At 39.5% G+C, this 16,902-nt stretch overlaps 1 protein-coding gene across 2 annotated transcripts in view; it reads left to right on the plus strand.

Moving 5' to 3' along the window:
- The window catches only part of SLC25A21 (solute carrier family 25 member 21), an 81,190-nt gene that overhangs the window by 37,896 nt on the left and 26,392 nt on the right, over positions 1–16,902 (plus strand). For both annotated transcript variants that reach the window (XM_053474302.1, XM_053474303.1), the window contains exon 3: positions 8,583–8,631. In XM_053474302.1, coding sequence (XP_053330277.1) covers positions 8,583–8,631 — 49 coding nt within the window. The remainder of the gene's footprint in view (positions 1–8,582; positions 8,632–16,902) is intronic.

The raw sequence follows: 16,902 nt of genomic DNA on the forward strand, positions 1-16,902 counted from the left end.
CTCTTGCCCCTTGCCCTGTTTGTTTAGCCTGCTTATTCTGTAGCCCAGGGGGCAGGAGAGGGGGGGGCCTCCCACAGGAGCTTTTAGATCCGCTCTTATAATTTAGTAATTGCAGTTTGGATACGGCATATGACAAATTGACTAATGAGGTTTGTGCTGTGGACTGCTGGACCTCCGCCCCATCACCTACGCCGGTAACTCTCAGGGGTTGCTCTGGCTGGCGGCTGGCAAGTATCCCTCTCGGTTTTTGAAAGCCATCGCAGACCCAAAATGTGGAAGATTATGTGTAAACAAAGAGATCCCCTAAATCTATGGGAAGTCCATAAAAAAAACTCATATAAAATATTAGAACAAATGGTTAGTAGATAAAGGTTCGAAACAGGGTCCATCAATGTATACACACACACACACACACACACACACACACACACACACACACACACTACCTCCCCTAGTGTCTAAATCATTTCAATCCCTCTTTGCGGCCCAGATTACCTTGTTTCTTCTACATCCCCTGATGGCTGAGATGTATGAGTTGATCAGCGTGTCCTACAGACCTAAACACTTCAATAATGTATAAAGAAAATGTTGATACATAGAAAAATTGTGCAAATGAAATTCTTTTGTTTCAAAATGCATTATTTGATGGCATAACGTCAACAAAAGTCTTGGTAAAGCCTTTGCCCCTTGCCACGGCTCTACCACACTCTCTTGGTTACTTTGAAAGTTGATACGCTTGGCCACATTGCCTAAAATGTTTGGAAAAGTAGAAATGGAATTCTTAAATTCCATTTTTTTTAATATAAATTTTCATAGGAACATTTAAAATGATCAAGCAGGTAATCTACTGTAGTTCAGGCAAGGGCCCATCACAGAAATGGAACTTTCCTGGTTTTGCAGTGTGCATACTGCCCATTTTTCGGTGGCTCCATCTTTAAATGGATACGCCATCCATCATATGTACTTTAATGCAAATTGGGCAGAACCCCCCCCCACGCACACAACTAAAGAATTATTAAACGTTTATCCTCCGCTTCTTTACATTGATAAAGAGTATGTGCAGAGCACTGCATAGCTTTCCCCCGAAGTACTCAAAGGGTTAATGATATACGACTGTTTACTAGGAGAAAATGAATATCCACGCTCCACTGCGTATCGTGTGGGGTCTGTGATTCACATTTAAAATCTTGACCCCCCCTTGACCCCTGCGGTGTATGAAAACAGTAGAACCTGTTCCTCTCCATGCAGACACACAGTCCTCATATGAGCCTCTTCCTGCCTCATGCGTGTGTGGTTGAAGTTCACGAATGCGTCCGTGTCCTCTTGATTGCCGAAAACGTGCAAACGTTTCCCAGTTGTTCAACTTACAGGCATTGTACTGTGGTTCTATATTATATAGAAGTAGCGGGTTACATAGAGTCCTCTTGTATGTTTATTGCAAAGTGAAGTAACGCATATCTAGTAGGGTGAGAAAAGTACTTCTTGTGGTCTACTCACATTGCCAAGTGGTCTTCCAACCACACACAAATATTAGCGATAGCCGACCACAGTGGGGTCTCTATAAATTGTCAATGTGCTAAGTTCGTAACCCACTGGACATGATGGAAGTTTAACACTATCCTGGCTGCAGAGATTATTGCACGTAGCAAGATATGGATGCAAGGTGGTCACCAACATCTATCCCATGCCTGTGTGTACCTACTAAGCTTAGTGACATGCACTGACATACTGTGGATATTTTATTTATATATGTAGCTTTCTGTATGGAATAAATGATGTAGCTCAAGGGGGTCTTGAACTTTGTGAAGGGGTAACAGTGTTTAGGATGAATTACTGTTACTCGTGACCTTCTCACACCACACTACTATAATTTACATGAACGCACCGAGGTGTTTTCCTTTAGTCAGACCCACCGCACAGTATCCCTTACTGTGAATAGCACACATGTGGACCTTTACTATTCTCCCTAGGAACGTTTTAGAGATGTTCTTTTTCCTTCCTCTCATCCTTCACCGAGATCCATCAAAAACACACATGGCCTTTTCTCCTGACTCCCCATCACTTTATCGTCGGAAAGTGGCACCCAAACAAGTGCTCTCACATTACTCTGACCCGGACCCCACACACTCGCTTTCTCTCCTTCTTCTCGCACACACAGCCACACTCATCTGTGTGTTTTTGCACTCGCCATGTGTGTTGTTGGAGTGATTGGTTTTTGACTCTGGGACAGGACAGAAGCTGCTCCACGTGTGTTTATTGAACCTAAAAGAAAAACACTGGAAGTTGAGAAATTGGCTATGCTTCACCTCTGACCTTCCTAACCCTTAAACTTCCCAGTCAGGGGAAAGTGTTTCTATGTATCTGCTTCTGTCCCAGATGCTCTACACAGTTGTGAGGGGGTTCTTACAGTGATTATAAAAATTGTATATAAAATGAAATGTATTCTGCAAAGCTAGAGGGCCCCGCTTTTAAGACCCCAATGTATAGGTTAAGATTGCTTTACCTGAGAAAAAAGTGTAGAACGTAACAGCAATGCTAAGAATTAGGTGCTAACAGCTAAGCCCAATACCATAAGGACAAAACTGGGCCATTGCACAGTTTAGCCATTGGTCTAAACAAAATATATAATAGATACATAATAACATAACACCTCCTATAGGATGCTCAGTCACAAGAGGTTTTTGATGCAGTTGGAGGTTGATTGGCCTTGTAGGCTGGTTGAGCATTGTAAAAGGTGGTTACCCCAAGTGATGAAGATCAGAGACTCTCAGTGGAACATGGTTGTGCTTTTCTATTATATCCCTGAGGTTTTTGTGATATACAGTGAGCCGACTCCAGAAAATATTACAGCTGGCTTTTACATTATACATATTATGCAGAATACTATGTATATATCTCTTGGTTAAGAAGAAATCAGGCTGGCTTCTAAGCTTGGGTATCCGTCTCCTTGATTCTGTAAACTTATGTAAGAGCTACTTGTCTGTGTTTACTTGAAATGTCCAGGGGCCACACTGAATTTTATTTCTATATTAAATTGTATCATTTGATAAGTGAGTAAAACCTCTGATTATTGGCTCAGAGCACGCACGGGATGCCGCCATCTGCCATTTTATTGTGTCCTCTGGCTCTCTCTTAAAACATTTAACAAGATCATTTTTTTAACAGTCTAGGGAGCAGGACCAAACTTATAAATGAAAAGGGAGAATTCACATAAAAACACTGTGATACCCTGTAAACTGCTAGTGGATCACTATAAGAGCGAATATAGTCGGTTTAATATGGGTATCAGCTGATCCTTGCGAAACCGATCCAATTAACGGCTCGTTAACAGGTTTGTTCATTAAACTCAAGTCTATCTTCTGCTCTGTAACTCGTGACCATAATACTTTTATGAGACAGGTGACATCACCATGTATGATGTCATGTTCAAATGTTCCTTGGCTTTGGATAAATAAACTTAACGATATAAACAGTCTGCTGCAGAAATATGAAATCAGTAGCTGGAATTGCATTGATCTTTCTTTTGGTCCATATTTTTTCTTTTAAAATTAAAAGGTTTTTGCAAACAATGTATTTGGAATGCTTACATTAATTATACTGTTTGCAACAACAACAACAACAAAAAAAAACCATCAAAGAACAATTCTTATGGTTTCTCCTCCATGAAGAGAACAGCGTTAGGTACTACATAAGTATGTATTTTTATATTTATATATTTTATATATATATATATAAATACAATTTTACAAAGCAAATGCCTCTATTTCCAGCCATGTATCTGCACACATTTGGGGCAGTGCTGTGTCTTCTAACACATCATCAGCTAAATCAAATCCCCAATAGATTGCTCATTCTTCTGACGTATGAATTCATGCTCTATTTATCTACCACCCTCTCAATAAATAAAAAACCTACCTGTAGTTTAAGATTATGATCTCTTCTGTTTATCCAAGCCAGGCATATTGAGATCCATCAGTCTTTTCTGATATTTTTTATCCTGTTTGTTTATCCAAGAAAAGTGTTTCGGTCCCAAGCAAGAACCTCAAGTTCTCAATGTCATAAATCTTTATTGTGGTAGAAGGGGAGAGTTGTTACCCCACATGCCCAAGTGGTGCCCAGTTATATGGCTGAAGATAGAAGCTTTGTATTACCTTTTTGTAAGGCCAGCCCTTTTATCTTTACCCAGAACTTTTATTTTAACAGAACAAACTTGGCTGACTTCCGCTCCACTCTTGGCAGAACAAAACATACACTAGATGGGCCTAATGTTTCTTCCATATTGATAATGAACTTAAAACATACCTTAAAATATCCACCAGGGGATGCTGCTACTCCACTTCCTTGCCTGGGGGCTGCGAGTCGTGCTTGGGTCAATGGCCATGATCACGTCAAGCTGCCCATCTCTATCCATCTGAATCATCCCGTCCCCTAAGTCAATGGAACTAACGCTGTAATTATATTAGTGTCCTAAGATTTTGTTTTTGTATTTTTTTTTACGTAATCCTGTTTTTGTATACAAGCTATCCTATTTATTTAATCCTGTTTGCCCTTATTTTACTTTATACCCCAGGACCATTACCATTACCCTTTCTTAGTTCTTACAAGTTCTCTACGCAATTAGATACCAGTGCAATGTATGCATTTTTTTTTTCTCAAATGCACTTGGGGTATTTTCTTAAAGCAGTGTATAAACCAGGACCTAAAAGGAAAAAAGAGTGATTATAGTTTTTTTGTTTTAACTTCTCAACTATAAATGAAATGCTTAGATTAAATATACGGCAAATTCAGGACTGTTGGCAGGTATGACATATATGACCACCAAGCGGGGCAATAACAAAAGGGGAGAAATAAGTTAGCGGTCAAGGTAGCTGCTTCCAGCTGTGCAAACATATATTGGGGTTTTAAAGGACCAGGAATTACCCATATATTTTTTTATAGGTCTCACTGATGCCCTTGTACTGCTTGCGCATGTGATAGCGCATGCTAATGTGTTCTATTTTTTTTTTCAAACAAGGAGGGCTTAAGGGGCAGGCAGAATAAGATAATGGAATAGGGATATTCTCACAATTTATAGATTTAAGGGAATTATAAAGAGTTGGTGTGCATGTTCCTGGCATTTTAAAATATACTTTAATGTTATTAGCAAACCAATATTGGTTGTTTAGGTATCCGATTAAGAAAGCTTTTGCTGGGAAGGCATAGAGGTGCTGACAGCTAAGGGAGCGGCATTGTGTGCGTACGTGATGGGAGGGGGCACATTATAAAGAGGAAGAAAAACACCATTTTTAGCCACCTATTCCTTCTAAATGTAATTTTTTATTTTAGCATTTGCAGAGAATACCTGAAAATATCCTGGTGACCTAGTTACCCCATTATGAAAACCAATATGATGGAAAACGTATACAAAACATGTTTCTGGTGGGCCATTAGCACGGTATCTGTGGTTGCTATGGTGACCAGGCCAATTTGTACCTTATCACTATTGATGCATGATTGCCATCATGTCTATTGTTTTTACTGTTAAAGCTAATATACCATGAAAAAGCACAACTAGTTGGTGGTCTACCATTTTTGTTACTATACTATAGAACGCATATTAAAGTACTCAAAGTAACCCTAACCCTCTTAGTACTTATATGCATTCTTTCAAGAAAAAAAAATGGGGGGGGGAATCATACTTGATGTAGAAGCTGCAGCCGTCCTATTCCTGCCACTGATTGGCTGCTTGACGCAACCAATACTAGTGTGAACAATGGAAGGGCTGTAACGCTGCAGCAGCTTCCATACGTATATGTGCATGTTAAAATACAAAGTAATTTAAGGTGTATTTTAATTGAGTCTATTTGGGGCACTAGTGTCCCTTTTAACAATTATGAATCTGAAGTTTATTTGGGCTTATTTTATCATTAGCTCACACTTGCCACCCATACGGACATCTGATGTTTCGTAGCCCAATAAAGGAGTACTGAGGATGTCAAGTCTCGAGACTACTATAAAGAAAAATGTCTGGCAACCATTTAGACAGCCACTTTGATACCCAACACTTCATACCATATGTGAAATAGTGAAAGACAAGACCAAGGCTAATAAAATGAAGATCTATCCCAAAATAACCAATTCTTATTCCATACAGGAATGGCGTGGTCCCAAAATGCGCAGGCGCAGTGCCCTGTAGAAGTTAGCACTGTCAGTATAGCAAGCCTGCGATGATTTATTGGCTGGCATTCTTCTTCTGTTATTTCAACCTCACCTTTTGTATCCCAGCCAGAAAGTCTATTAATAAATGATTAAAGCGGATTGTTAAGGAAACTGATCTGAAATATTTGGCTTGGCTGGAGTCCAGCTAATTACAAGCTGCCTGTTTGCATCTGTCACTGCGGGCTCACCTGGCTGTGGGGGATGCTGTCAATAATGCTGACCCCTGGCTACTGGCACAAAAGGGAAAACCACTGGTGAAACTGGGAGATCCAATGCCGGGAAATAGAACGGTAAAACCACACGTTGCTTCATAGCATTCATTACGTGCAACTAAGATCAAGCAGCGATTCATACTTTTAAGGCGACCTATGCAGTGTCTTGGAACTTATCCTTGTAGGCAGCTTCTGAATGCAGGGCATGATTGGCATGAAGTCAGCCATTGTTAACCTGAGCAGCACAATTTTTGGGATCTTTGCTTACTTTTATTAAGTATAAAATGGGATTATTCTGTTTCTTAGTTACAAATAATATTGAAAGTTAAAAAGTATAAATCATACATGGTATTCCTGGTCATATGTGTTTTGGTCCCCAAGACCAACTTAACCCCCCCCTTGACTAAATTTTCCTTTACTGAAAGGATGTAGATTAACGGAAGTGTCTCATCAGAAGTAGTAGAGGTTAATACATTGAGGGAATTGAAATAATGCATGAGATGGGATTGAGATCTGACCGGGCATCTGCATTGTCATTATCCTGCATGTTTCTTTTAAAACTCTCTAAAGTAGCATTTGACTTTTTATATTTTTTTTTATATTCTTCATGGTGCCATACCCCAATATAAACACCAGTGGCAGGGAGCGATTGACCAAAAAAAAAAGTCTGCAACAAAGCAACAGGTCATGTAATGCATTGTGAGGTAAGGGGCTGAAAAACTGAGTAGGTAAGGGAGAGAGTATGTATGTTACAGTGGGAGTGTGTATGTATGTGAGCATGAACGTGTATGTGTCTGTAAGAAGGTGTAAGCATGTGCGTTACTATGTGGGAGTTAGCAGGAAAGTTTATGTATAATTGTGTGTAAATAACACAATTGTGTATAATAAATGTGCATGAGTGTGAGAGAGAGAGAGAGAGAGGGAGCGCGTGTGCGTTTGCATAAGTGTGAGCGTGTGTATGTGACTTGGTCTGTACAGTGTGTTTATAGGAATGGGTCACCGAAATCACTAATATTTAAATATGAGATAATTTAGGATTATCTTATCCTATCTAAGAAAACTGATGGATTTTTACTTTTTATTTAATATAAAATTCCAGCAAAGACCACCGCAGATTTTTTTTAAATATATCAAATAAAATAAGTAATGCCTAGTTGGGTCTTGGTAGCGGTCTCGTGGATTCCTTTACATACAAGGTAACACTCGGCCATCGTACTGCTGCATTAAAGTGCAGGTAAGGGATGGAGTGTAGATGTTACAATGAAACCAGGTTATTGTAACTTTTTGTTGTTGTTGTATGGTTTCTCGATGAGCTTGTGTTGGGCACGCATGTTGCTGTAGGCTCAGTTTTCACTCGTAATTGAAGGGAATCTCCACTAGTGACAGTTGAAGCTCTGTTTCCAGTTGTGATTACCGATGAGCTGTCTCTCGAAGGTGCGGCGAGGTGGGATCTCCAGCTGTTGTCGGCTATTAGCAATGTAATAGGAGACTGTAGGATGAGGAATGCAGTCTGCCCTGACTTAGATTTACATGACAGCATTGTATTTAGGATCATTTTTCTCGTTGACCGGAGCCATCCCTTTAAACACGCATCCATCCCATTCATTGGAAAATATTACTGAAGTGATTAGTGCTCTTAAAAATAATGTCCCGAAGCTTTAAAATGGGGATGAGGGTGATGAGGCTCTCGCATGGCTTTAATATATATTTTTCATTGTGTAAATGCTTGATATAATACAACAATTGTATGTATCCCATCTATTTTTCATATGGTCCTGTAAGGACATTTTAAATTTGGGGAAAACTTTATACAAATCATGTATATAGAACAATGTGAAACACTCGTATTCACTGAAGATTCTGGCGTCCTAGGAAAAATGGGACATCTGGAATAGAAAGACAGGCCTAAAGAGTGACTGTCCTTAAAACTGTACACTTGAGCGGAATGATGAATGGCGCGTAAGTAAATGTCCTTCCACAATCCTATTGTTGCAGACTACAACCCCTGCCATCCTTGGATAGGGATCTGACCATTTGTGCACAATAAACAGAGCTCGCCGGTGTCCCGTACAGCATGAATTTGCCGACAACGCGTAAAATTCCTGAGTTGATGGAATTGTATCCAGTCACTCCATTCCTTGTATTCATTCCTTGATCTCTTCTCTCTGACAGGTCTGGTAGAAATTTGCTTGATGCACCCCCTGGATGTGGTGAAAACTCGGTAGGTCTGTGCTGGAACACGTTGTGTTGATGTTGGCAATGAGCCCAAACCCATGATCTACAGGGCCTGGGTCGGTGTCGCAGCATGTCCCCCCTCTCCTACCAGCTACTAATCACTCCCGGAGCAGCTCTCTATCTCTGACAGCTTCAGTTATAATGGCATCTCAGGTTAAAGTTCATGGGAAGGTGTGAATTGCCTGATATTCTCACCCTTGTGTAAATGAAAAGCCGGCATTATGCACATTACAAAGTATTGAATAATCTTGTGCCGGTATTGACAGCCGACAGAACAATGGGACTGAAAGGGGGTGCACAGACATGATGGCATAACTGCATTCATTAAATCTACGTATAGCTTGTTTTTGGCTTTTAGTGTATAAACGTTTTTGTAGATAACTAGTTTGAAACTTTACTTTAATGAACATGTGATCTGTGGCAGCATGTCTAATCAATTCCCTGTCCTGAAGCTCTGCTCTCTCCTTCTCCTCCCCTACTATAGTGTGTGTGTGTGTGTGTAAGTGTAAATGTACTACTGTTCAAAAGTTTGGGGTCACCTAGATGTTTTGATGGGAAACCATGACATTTCTAGCTGCTCCTACGTAGGTTCAAAGGGGTTTAAACTCGGATTGGCGCACAAAATGTGCCAATGGAACGCAGGAGTGATGAGTGATAAAGGGCCTCTCTACGCCTATGAAGAGAATCCATTAAATATCTGTTTCCAGCTACAGTAGTCATTTACAACACTGTTTGCGCTGGGTTTCTGATCCATTTCATGTTTTAATGAGCAAAATTGTCTCTTTGAACGGTAGTTTATGCATTCATTGGCCTGTATCCTATACTTTTATACTGTCTTATAAGGACACGTCTATTTAATTCAAGTTTATCCTTGTTGGTATTAAATAGAATGTTTATTTCTAATTTAATTGTATCATCTGTGCATTTTGCCAATGTGTTGTGTCAAAGTTCAAACTACTGTTTTAGAATGCATAAATTATCCCCAAAAAAACTTTAATACAACAGCTTATATCAGTCAGGTTTGTTTTATAGACACCCCTTTCTCTTATCTCTTCAGTTTTTGTGTCTTCTCTTATAATTTGTTACATTTTCTTTCTTGATTTCTTTGAATTTGGCAAGAATCAAAAGGAAAAATAAAAAAAGAGAAGCAGAACAAAACAAAAGTACAGTACACACAAAAAAAATCCGGAATGGACTGTGTGTCGGGGGATATCAATTTAGATGGAGGTACTCCAAGAATCGAGATCCTTAATACCATTTGCATTTAGTATATTTAATGTATTTACATTTAAATGGTATTTATTTAGGATCCTAATTATCTGTCTTGCTTTACTATATTAATTCCAAGATGTCCTGGGGATTGTACTGCACATTCTCAGCAGCTGTATACCGGAATGCTTCTTCATTCATAAGAGAACATAACATATATGATATATAATATATATATCATATATATAGTTAGCACAAGGCCAAGTGAATCCAAAGTAACAGACAGTAATTTCTCCTTAAACAAAAAAGAGCCACTTGTCTTGACTGACACTCAACCTTGAAGGATAAGTCCCTGCAAAAACTACCTATTATCATTCTTTAGAAGAGGACACTGACTGAGATTTGTGACATCTGTGGAAGTGATTAATAGCTTATGTGAAGTTAAATAGAGGTCAGTAAAATGCGCTCGCAGTTCATAACGTCAGTTTGATGGACTGGGAATTATGAAGAGCGATGGAGTTTGCATTTGTCAATAGGGTGTAACAGTACAAACAGCATATGTTCACCCTGTACTTGCGGTTGTGAGTGTATGCCAGTCACATTCTTAGCAAATCTTCAGTTATCTGCAATCAGATGTTATATGGAGGAGAAAAAGGAGAGTACGGATAGCAGCGATGTACAAACGCCATGTACTAGCTTTGCAGCAAGTCAACTTACTGCATCGCACAGATTATTTGAGACTGTTTGATACGGTGTCAAATGCTTACCTCTTATCTTATTTTTCTAGTGTTACAGAATCAGCTGCTTGGATTTTTGGTGATAGACAGCAATATTTCCCCAAATCAGCCTTTACCCGTTTTTTTTTTTTGGCTATGGACTGCAGTAGAAAATTGAAAACAATTCTAGATCAAGGTAGCCCAGGTTTACGTTTCAAGCTCAGGTGAGTGAATTGGTCCAAGTTGTAGGATCTGTTCACTTTTGCTTTGCACATAACCAAGGACTTGTTGCTTTTATGCAACAAGAATCTTGTATCTTTTTGGCGTCGCTCATTAGTACCGGACGATGCTTGGATGCATGTTCATAGACCAACGGGGACTAAGTGGAAGGTGTTAGAGAAAAGCCCTTGTCACCAGTGTCCAGGTGTAGGAGTCGGGGCTGTGCTTCTTCGTGTCACCCTCTATAATAGTTTGAGGAGGACTGTGACATGCTACTGGATGTTGTGAATCCTACATTGTATTGACCCCTGGTCTACATAAAGAACATTGTATTGACCCCTGGTCTTCATATAAAGTTTTCATTTCTATTTGGCCTCATCCCAAGTGGACAGATAAGTTTCACCGCAGGGACTTCAACACCAGAGCTTAGAATCTAGAATAGATGGCACTTCTACCCAAAGTTCCTAATGAGATTGGTGAGCCCATGGGGTTCCCAGTCAAGTAATTATACACTGCACGGTTTAAGCAGGTTGTAGTGTGGATAGAAATATGTAGAGTCACTCGTTTCACATGCATCGAATGAGATACTGAGGTTGTCGGAATGGAAAATAAACAGCAGGCCTGCTGAATGAAGATCCTCAGACATGTTATGTCTGCAGTTTGTGGAGAAGGTTTTTTTTTTTTTTTACTGTTTGATTTGTGTAAACAGTTTGTACCAATACCGGAGAAAATGATATCCCTTACGTGACAGGCCCTTAGACATTAGGTATGGGAGAAAAACATAAGACAATAGTCTTGAACTTAATGGAACACAGCGAGTGTGTGATAAGAATTTGCTGCTTAAGCTATGGCCAATAACTTTTGGATTATTTCTTTATTTTTTATATGTTTTACTGCCATTGACGTGAAACATTTTTGCATATTTTTAATTTTAAGAGCAATAGTACAATTTTCATTAGATACGGCTTATCTATAGGACCACCCTTGGTCAGTGCAAAGATCTGTGGGTATTTTTTTATGGCTGCCTTTTGATGAAGTATCAGAAAAGTGTTCTACCTTCTCCAAGACACGCTCTTCTACGGCAATAGGGTACTATTTAATATTTTCCTATTCATGCCAGCCATTCCCTGTTGCTTTACCATCTGGTTAAGTATGTGATGTTATCCTTGTCATCCTTTTCATGTATGACTAAAAGATTTCACATTGAAAGCCATAGATAACCTCCCTGACAGTATAAGCATAGCTGTGTTTGTAGATATTGCTGACAGTGTAAGCAAAGCTGTGTTTGTAAAGTGTGTTGCTAATCTATAAAGCGACAGACAATTGTGCATCACTCATAACTGCATTGTTACTGAGTAAAACCTAATATATCGTTCTTGATATTATTGAAGGTCAATCTAAATAGAACATGAAAAGAAACATGTGATGCCCACCTTGGATCTCAGTTTTGATGGTTCTTCTGAGATAACTGTAATGTTTTCAGCAGAGCAACATAAGAAGTTTTAGGGGTTAACTGAAGGAAGGGGCACAGCTCCATTTACTTCATTCTACCTGTTCTACCTATACCTAAACTGCCATACCCCATAGCGATACTCCGACTGCAATACCCAGTGCACTCGAAAAGCGGGGATCTCCAAACTGCGGCCTTGCATGACTGTCTGCCATACTCTTCTGCCAGCCTCTTGATCATTATGGGCCCTGCAACAACTGGAGGGCCACAGTTTGGAAAGGAAGATATTTTTGAGCTAAGAGAAAGTATTCATACTCTTTTGATATAACACCAGATCAAGGATGACTGCCTTAGGTGAAACAAGAGCTTGACACGCAGAGATAGAAGACCTGCAGGATCTACGTAGTAATCATACACTACAGTTTGAGAAAGGGGTCCAGCTCTGCTGGATCTCCAAAGTCAGATGTCCTCAAAAATATCTAAGCCTAACCTCTAGGGTAGAGTTAGTGTTGCTGAAGAAATTCAATCTGGGAGCACCAGGTAGTTAGCCAACATTACATATACATTTCAGCACTTATGGGGAAATGCAGAAAGCGCAGATCTTCATTTCCTTCGCGTAAATGACCGGAAATGAAAGTTACGGACAAAAGGCCTTTAACATGTTACAAATTCTCCATTCTGAATATCAAAACTCCAAAAAGTTATAAAGAATACATATCCATGTTTTACTTAGGACCCTCCCTGTACGATGATGTAAAACACCACGGGGTATGTAAATGGCAGAGATTCCTGGCATGGATATACAAATAAGAACATGAATGACGTCTCTCTAGGCTTTTTGGATTCCATTATCCGTGTATATTTTCCTAGTCCTTCAACCCAAAGCATCAATCCCTGGCTTTGTTATAAAAATACGGCGCAATAAATCTTGCTCGGCAAACGCAGCCAATAGTAACGAAATACTTAAGCGTCAATGGAATTATTGGGCCAGACGCTAAAGCACATGTTGGCTGCGGGGCAGTTTCTACCACTGGCAAAACTTGCATTATGTAATCCAAAAAGCATTTACAGGGGGAAAAAACGATATGAAATGCCTATGGAAGCCTTGAAATGTAGTTTCGAGTGTTTTTCATTCTGTCTCACAGATCGATTAATTTTTTTGTTTGTTTTATTACACGATTAAACCACGTTGGAAATGTTTGCTTTGTGTATGTTTAGTAGTTTGGTAAAAATCTGGAACACTAACGTTTGACATAAGTCTGTATATCGATATCCATATTCTACAAGCTACTAAACATGGTAACTAATAATGTGGCTTTTTATTTTTTTGGATTTTGGGGAATCTGCACAGATCATATTGGCTAAGGCCCCGAGTGCTGGAGAAAGTGAGAAAAAGAATCCGCATTTTTGATAGGGGTTCGTTACATTAACCCATGGCAGCTTATTACATCTGGAGACCTTATGGGGCAGAGGAAAGGGGAGAGGGTAGTTTGTGGACTTCTGGAGGTCGATATGGCTCATTAACCCAAGGAACTCTGATTTACATGAGGGCAGAGGTCGGTGCATGCTCACTTGGAGGGAGATGTAACTATCAGAGACCTAAAACAGATAAGGCTGCCTTACGTAATCTATATAATCTATGCTATGACAGCAGGTAATAATGGATCAACCTCATATGCAGTTGAGTCACTGACAGTGGTGTCAGTTCATTTTCTGTTCTTATGCTTTTAAATATGGGGATTTCATGTCGGGGTATATCCTTAGTGATTGATGATAAATAGGTTATTGTGATACAGTATGACAAGGTGTCTTGTTCTCATCTATTATTTATCTTCTATAAAGTCATGTGGTGGCCATTAATGGGTTTAAGGGTTAAATAAAACTGCCCCTTTTAAAGGGTTGAAGAGTATATTTGTTATTTAAAAGCAACTTTAACAAATTCTCACCCCCTGAAAGCCATAATTACTGCATCTTCACCTCTGTGTGCTGGGCAGGGCTGCTGCGTTGACTTAAGAGCTTGTAATCTGATCGGCGATGAGTGTAGCACATCCTGGCTGCGCGGTGTCTCCCATGTACCATATAAAAACCTCCTTCAGTTACACGGGAACATCTTTAACACATCAGGTCATGTTTCTCCCCGGGTGCTTGTAGATCAGGGGGGGGGGGGACGCGATGCCTAGAGTTTTGTGGCCACCAGAACAGAATCAGGACCAGACTACGAGAAAAACTGCGTTATTTTAAGTCTGCTTTTCGAAGGAAGAACTTAAATATTTTTTTTTTTTGTCCGGAGATCCGTATTCCTTAGTTCCAGGTGACCTTTTGGTATTTTGCCTGGGGTCACGTCAGACCTAAACCCGTTCCGGAACTTAACCCTTTAACTTTGCCCCCACCTGGAAAAACTTCTGGGGATGCCCATGTAAAACTTGATTCGTTTTTTCATTTAGGTTTAACCGTTTACACTTACAAAAAATGTATTACCTCTTTAACCCCAAGAGTATTTTTACTTATGTATTATTACAAATGTAAAATAAATATCTAATTATAACAAATGACCGCATTCATTATAATTTGAAATCCTTAGTCATTAAAGCAGATTTGTAATTGCTTCTCCCCTGCAATAACTTAACACACAAACATATAAAACGATAAATAAAACTGTATGTTTCCATAACTTGCATGACACTGTATGCTGTGTGTATGTGTGTGTATATAGGTATGGCTAGTATCCAAAAGTTTGGGGTCACTTAGGAATGTCTGTGTTTTAAAGAAAAGCAAATTTTGTCCATTAAAATAACGTGAAATGGATTTTTTCTTTCTACATACGTTTTTCCAGAAAGAGCTGTGACCCCAAACTTTTGAACGTTAGCGTGTGTATTAGAATTCCATCTAATAGTATTAGTGACTTTTTTTTCTCAATCGGCTACATCTGTTCGGCTTGATAGTTAAAGCAAGTAGGATGGCGGCTACGCCGTAGATAATGAGTTTGTAAACATTAATCTCTTTCATCATAGCTAAAGTGCTCACAAGGTCGTAAATGAGGCATGTGTGATAAAATGCCCACGTTCTGATTTATTTAAAAAGAGATTTGTAATAAAATTAAAGGGGCTGTGTTATTGCCAGGCATTTCGGATGGTCCAAAGCTTTAAAAGAGAAATGTTTGAACGGTTTTAAGAGGGATCTGTCGAACGAAACGGTTCTCTATGATTTTTAATTTATTTTTTTTTGGTGATTTTACACTTTTTAAAAGCTATGTACGTTAAGTTATACTGTATATGCATCTGACAGCGGGGCATGGAAGCAATTATTAGAACGTAAAATCATCTGAAATATACACATATTGGAGCTGAAAAGTAAAATTAAAAAGAACGGTTATAAGCTGCTCGGAGATCATAAAAGGCTTTGTTCAAAGGCTACAGCAGCAAAAAAATGTGGACTGCACCTTTTTACTCGTGTAAATCCCTCTAGGACTATTAAACACAAACGAAAAGGTCCCTGCTGCTAAATTGGAGTCCACAGAAGTCAGGGGCAACAGGATCAGAAGAACTGAATTCCAGACATAGGAAAGTGAGAAGTGCCACTAAACGAGTCCATCCTGTCCCCATCTACACTCTGCGGGGGGAACTGCGGGACGAGCCGTTACAGGGGAGGGGGTGACATGGCATCTTGAACAATAACATGTTTGTGCTGCCTTATTGTTAGTGTAAAATGCCATTACCCGGGGTGTGATGTGTGAATGATTAAAGCATGCGGTTTACATGCGCGGGGTGTAACGCGGTATCTCCGTCCTAATAGCTCATTTAATTATCCCAATGTAACTGAAACCTACCATGTACTTAAAAAAGGAACTCCGCCATACGTCTCGTTACTGGTATCCGTTTAAAAATAAGTTTTAAACAATATTGGGCTCTTTTCTTTCTTAAAAAGTTGTACCCGTTTAGCCCCATAAAATGTTTTTAGGCAGCTGCATATTACTCATTCTCGCTCTGTTATCTGAGCTCGATCTACTAGACACACAGTGACTCCTTATCATACAGCCTGTGGGAAACAATAGAACATCTCGGCTTTAATCACCTAGTCAGACACTGTGACGAATGAAGTCCATGGAGAATGGACTTCATTGGCATTGCCACAAACCACCAGCTCAGTGTGGCGTTTGAGCATGGAAGGTCACTCAAAATATCACATGACCGACAACAATGGCGGCCTCCAGGTCTGCAGATAAAGGAAGTTTATTGGAACGAAATGCGATAAAACCAGATTTTTGCGCAATGCATCGGGGTTATGCTCAAGAAAAATTATTTTTGTATGAGACGTCCCCTTTAATCTATACAGCTGCAAATATCTGCTGCACCAACTGGTTCACGGCTAACACGGAGCGGTTCTGTACCTCTGTAACAATTAAATACCTCTAGAACGTTTAATTGTTTCAAGACTTTGGTTATCCTAAAAGTTGTGGTGATCCATTTATTTTTTTTAATTTTTGCGTGCGATCGCGACTATGTATTTTTCTATAGATTTCCTAATTATCAATGTTTTATATCAGCAATACGAAGCGTAGATGCACATGCGCAAAGCCTGAATGAAAATCCCACAATTATAGATTTGCTTAAGAATTATACAGCTAATTGTACCCTATTTGTCTTACATCCGCGGTATTTAATGT

This window comes from Spea bombifrons, chromosome 9 (genome assembly GCF_027358695.1).
Source record: "Spea bombifrons isolate aSpeBom1 chromosome 9, aSpeBom1.2.pri, whole genome shotgun sequence".
Classification (NCBI taxonomy): Eukaryota; Metazoa; Chordata; class Amphibia; order Anura; family Pelobatidae; genus Spea; species Spea bombifrons.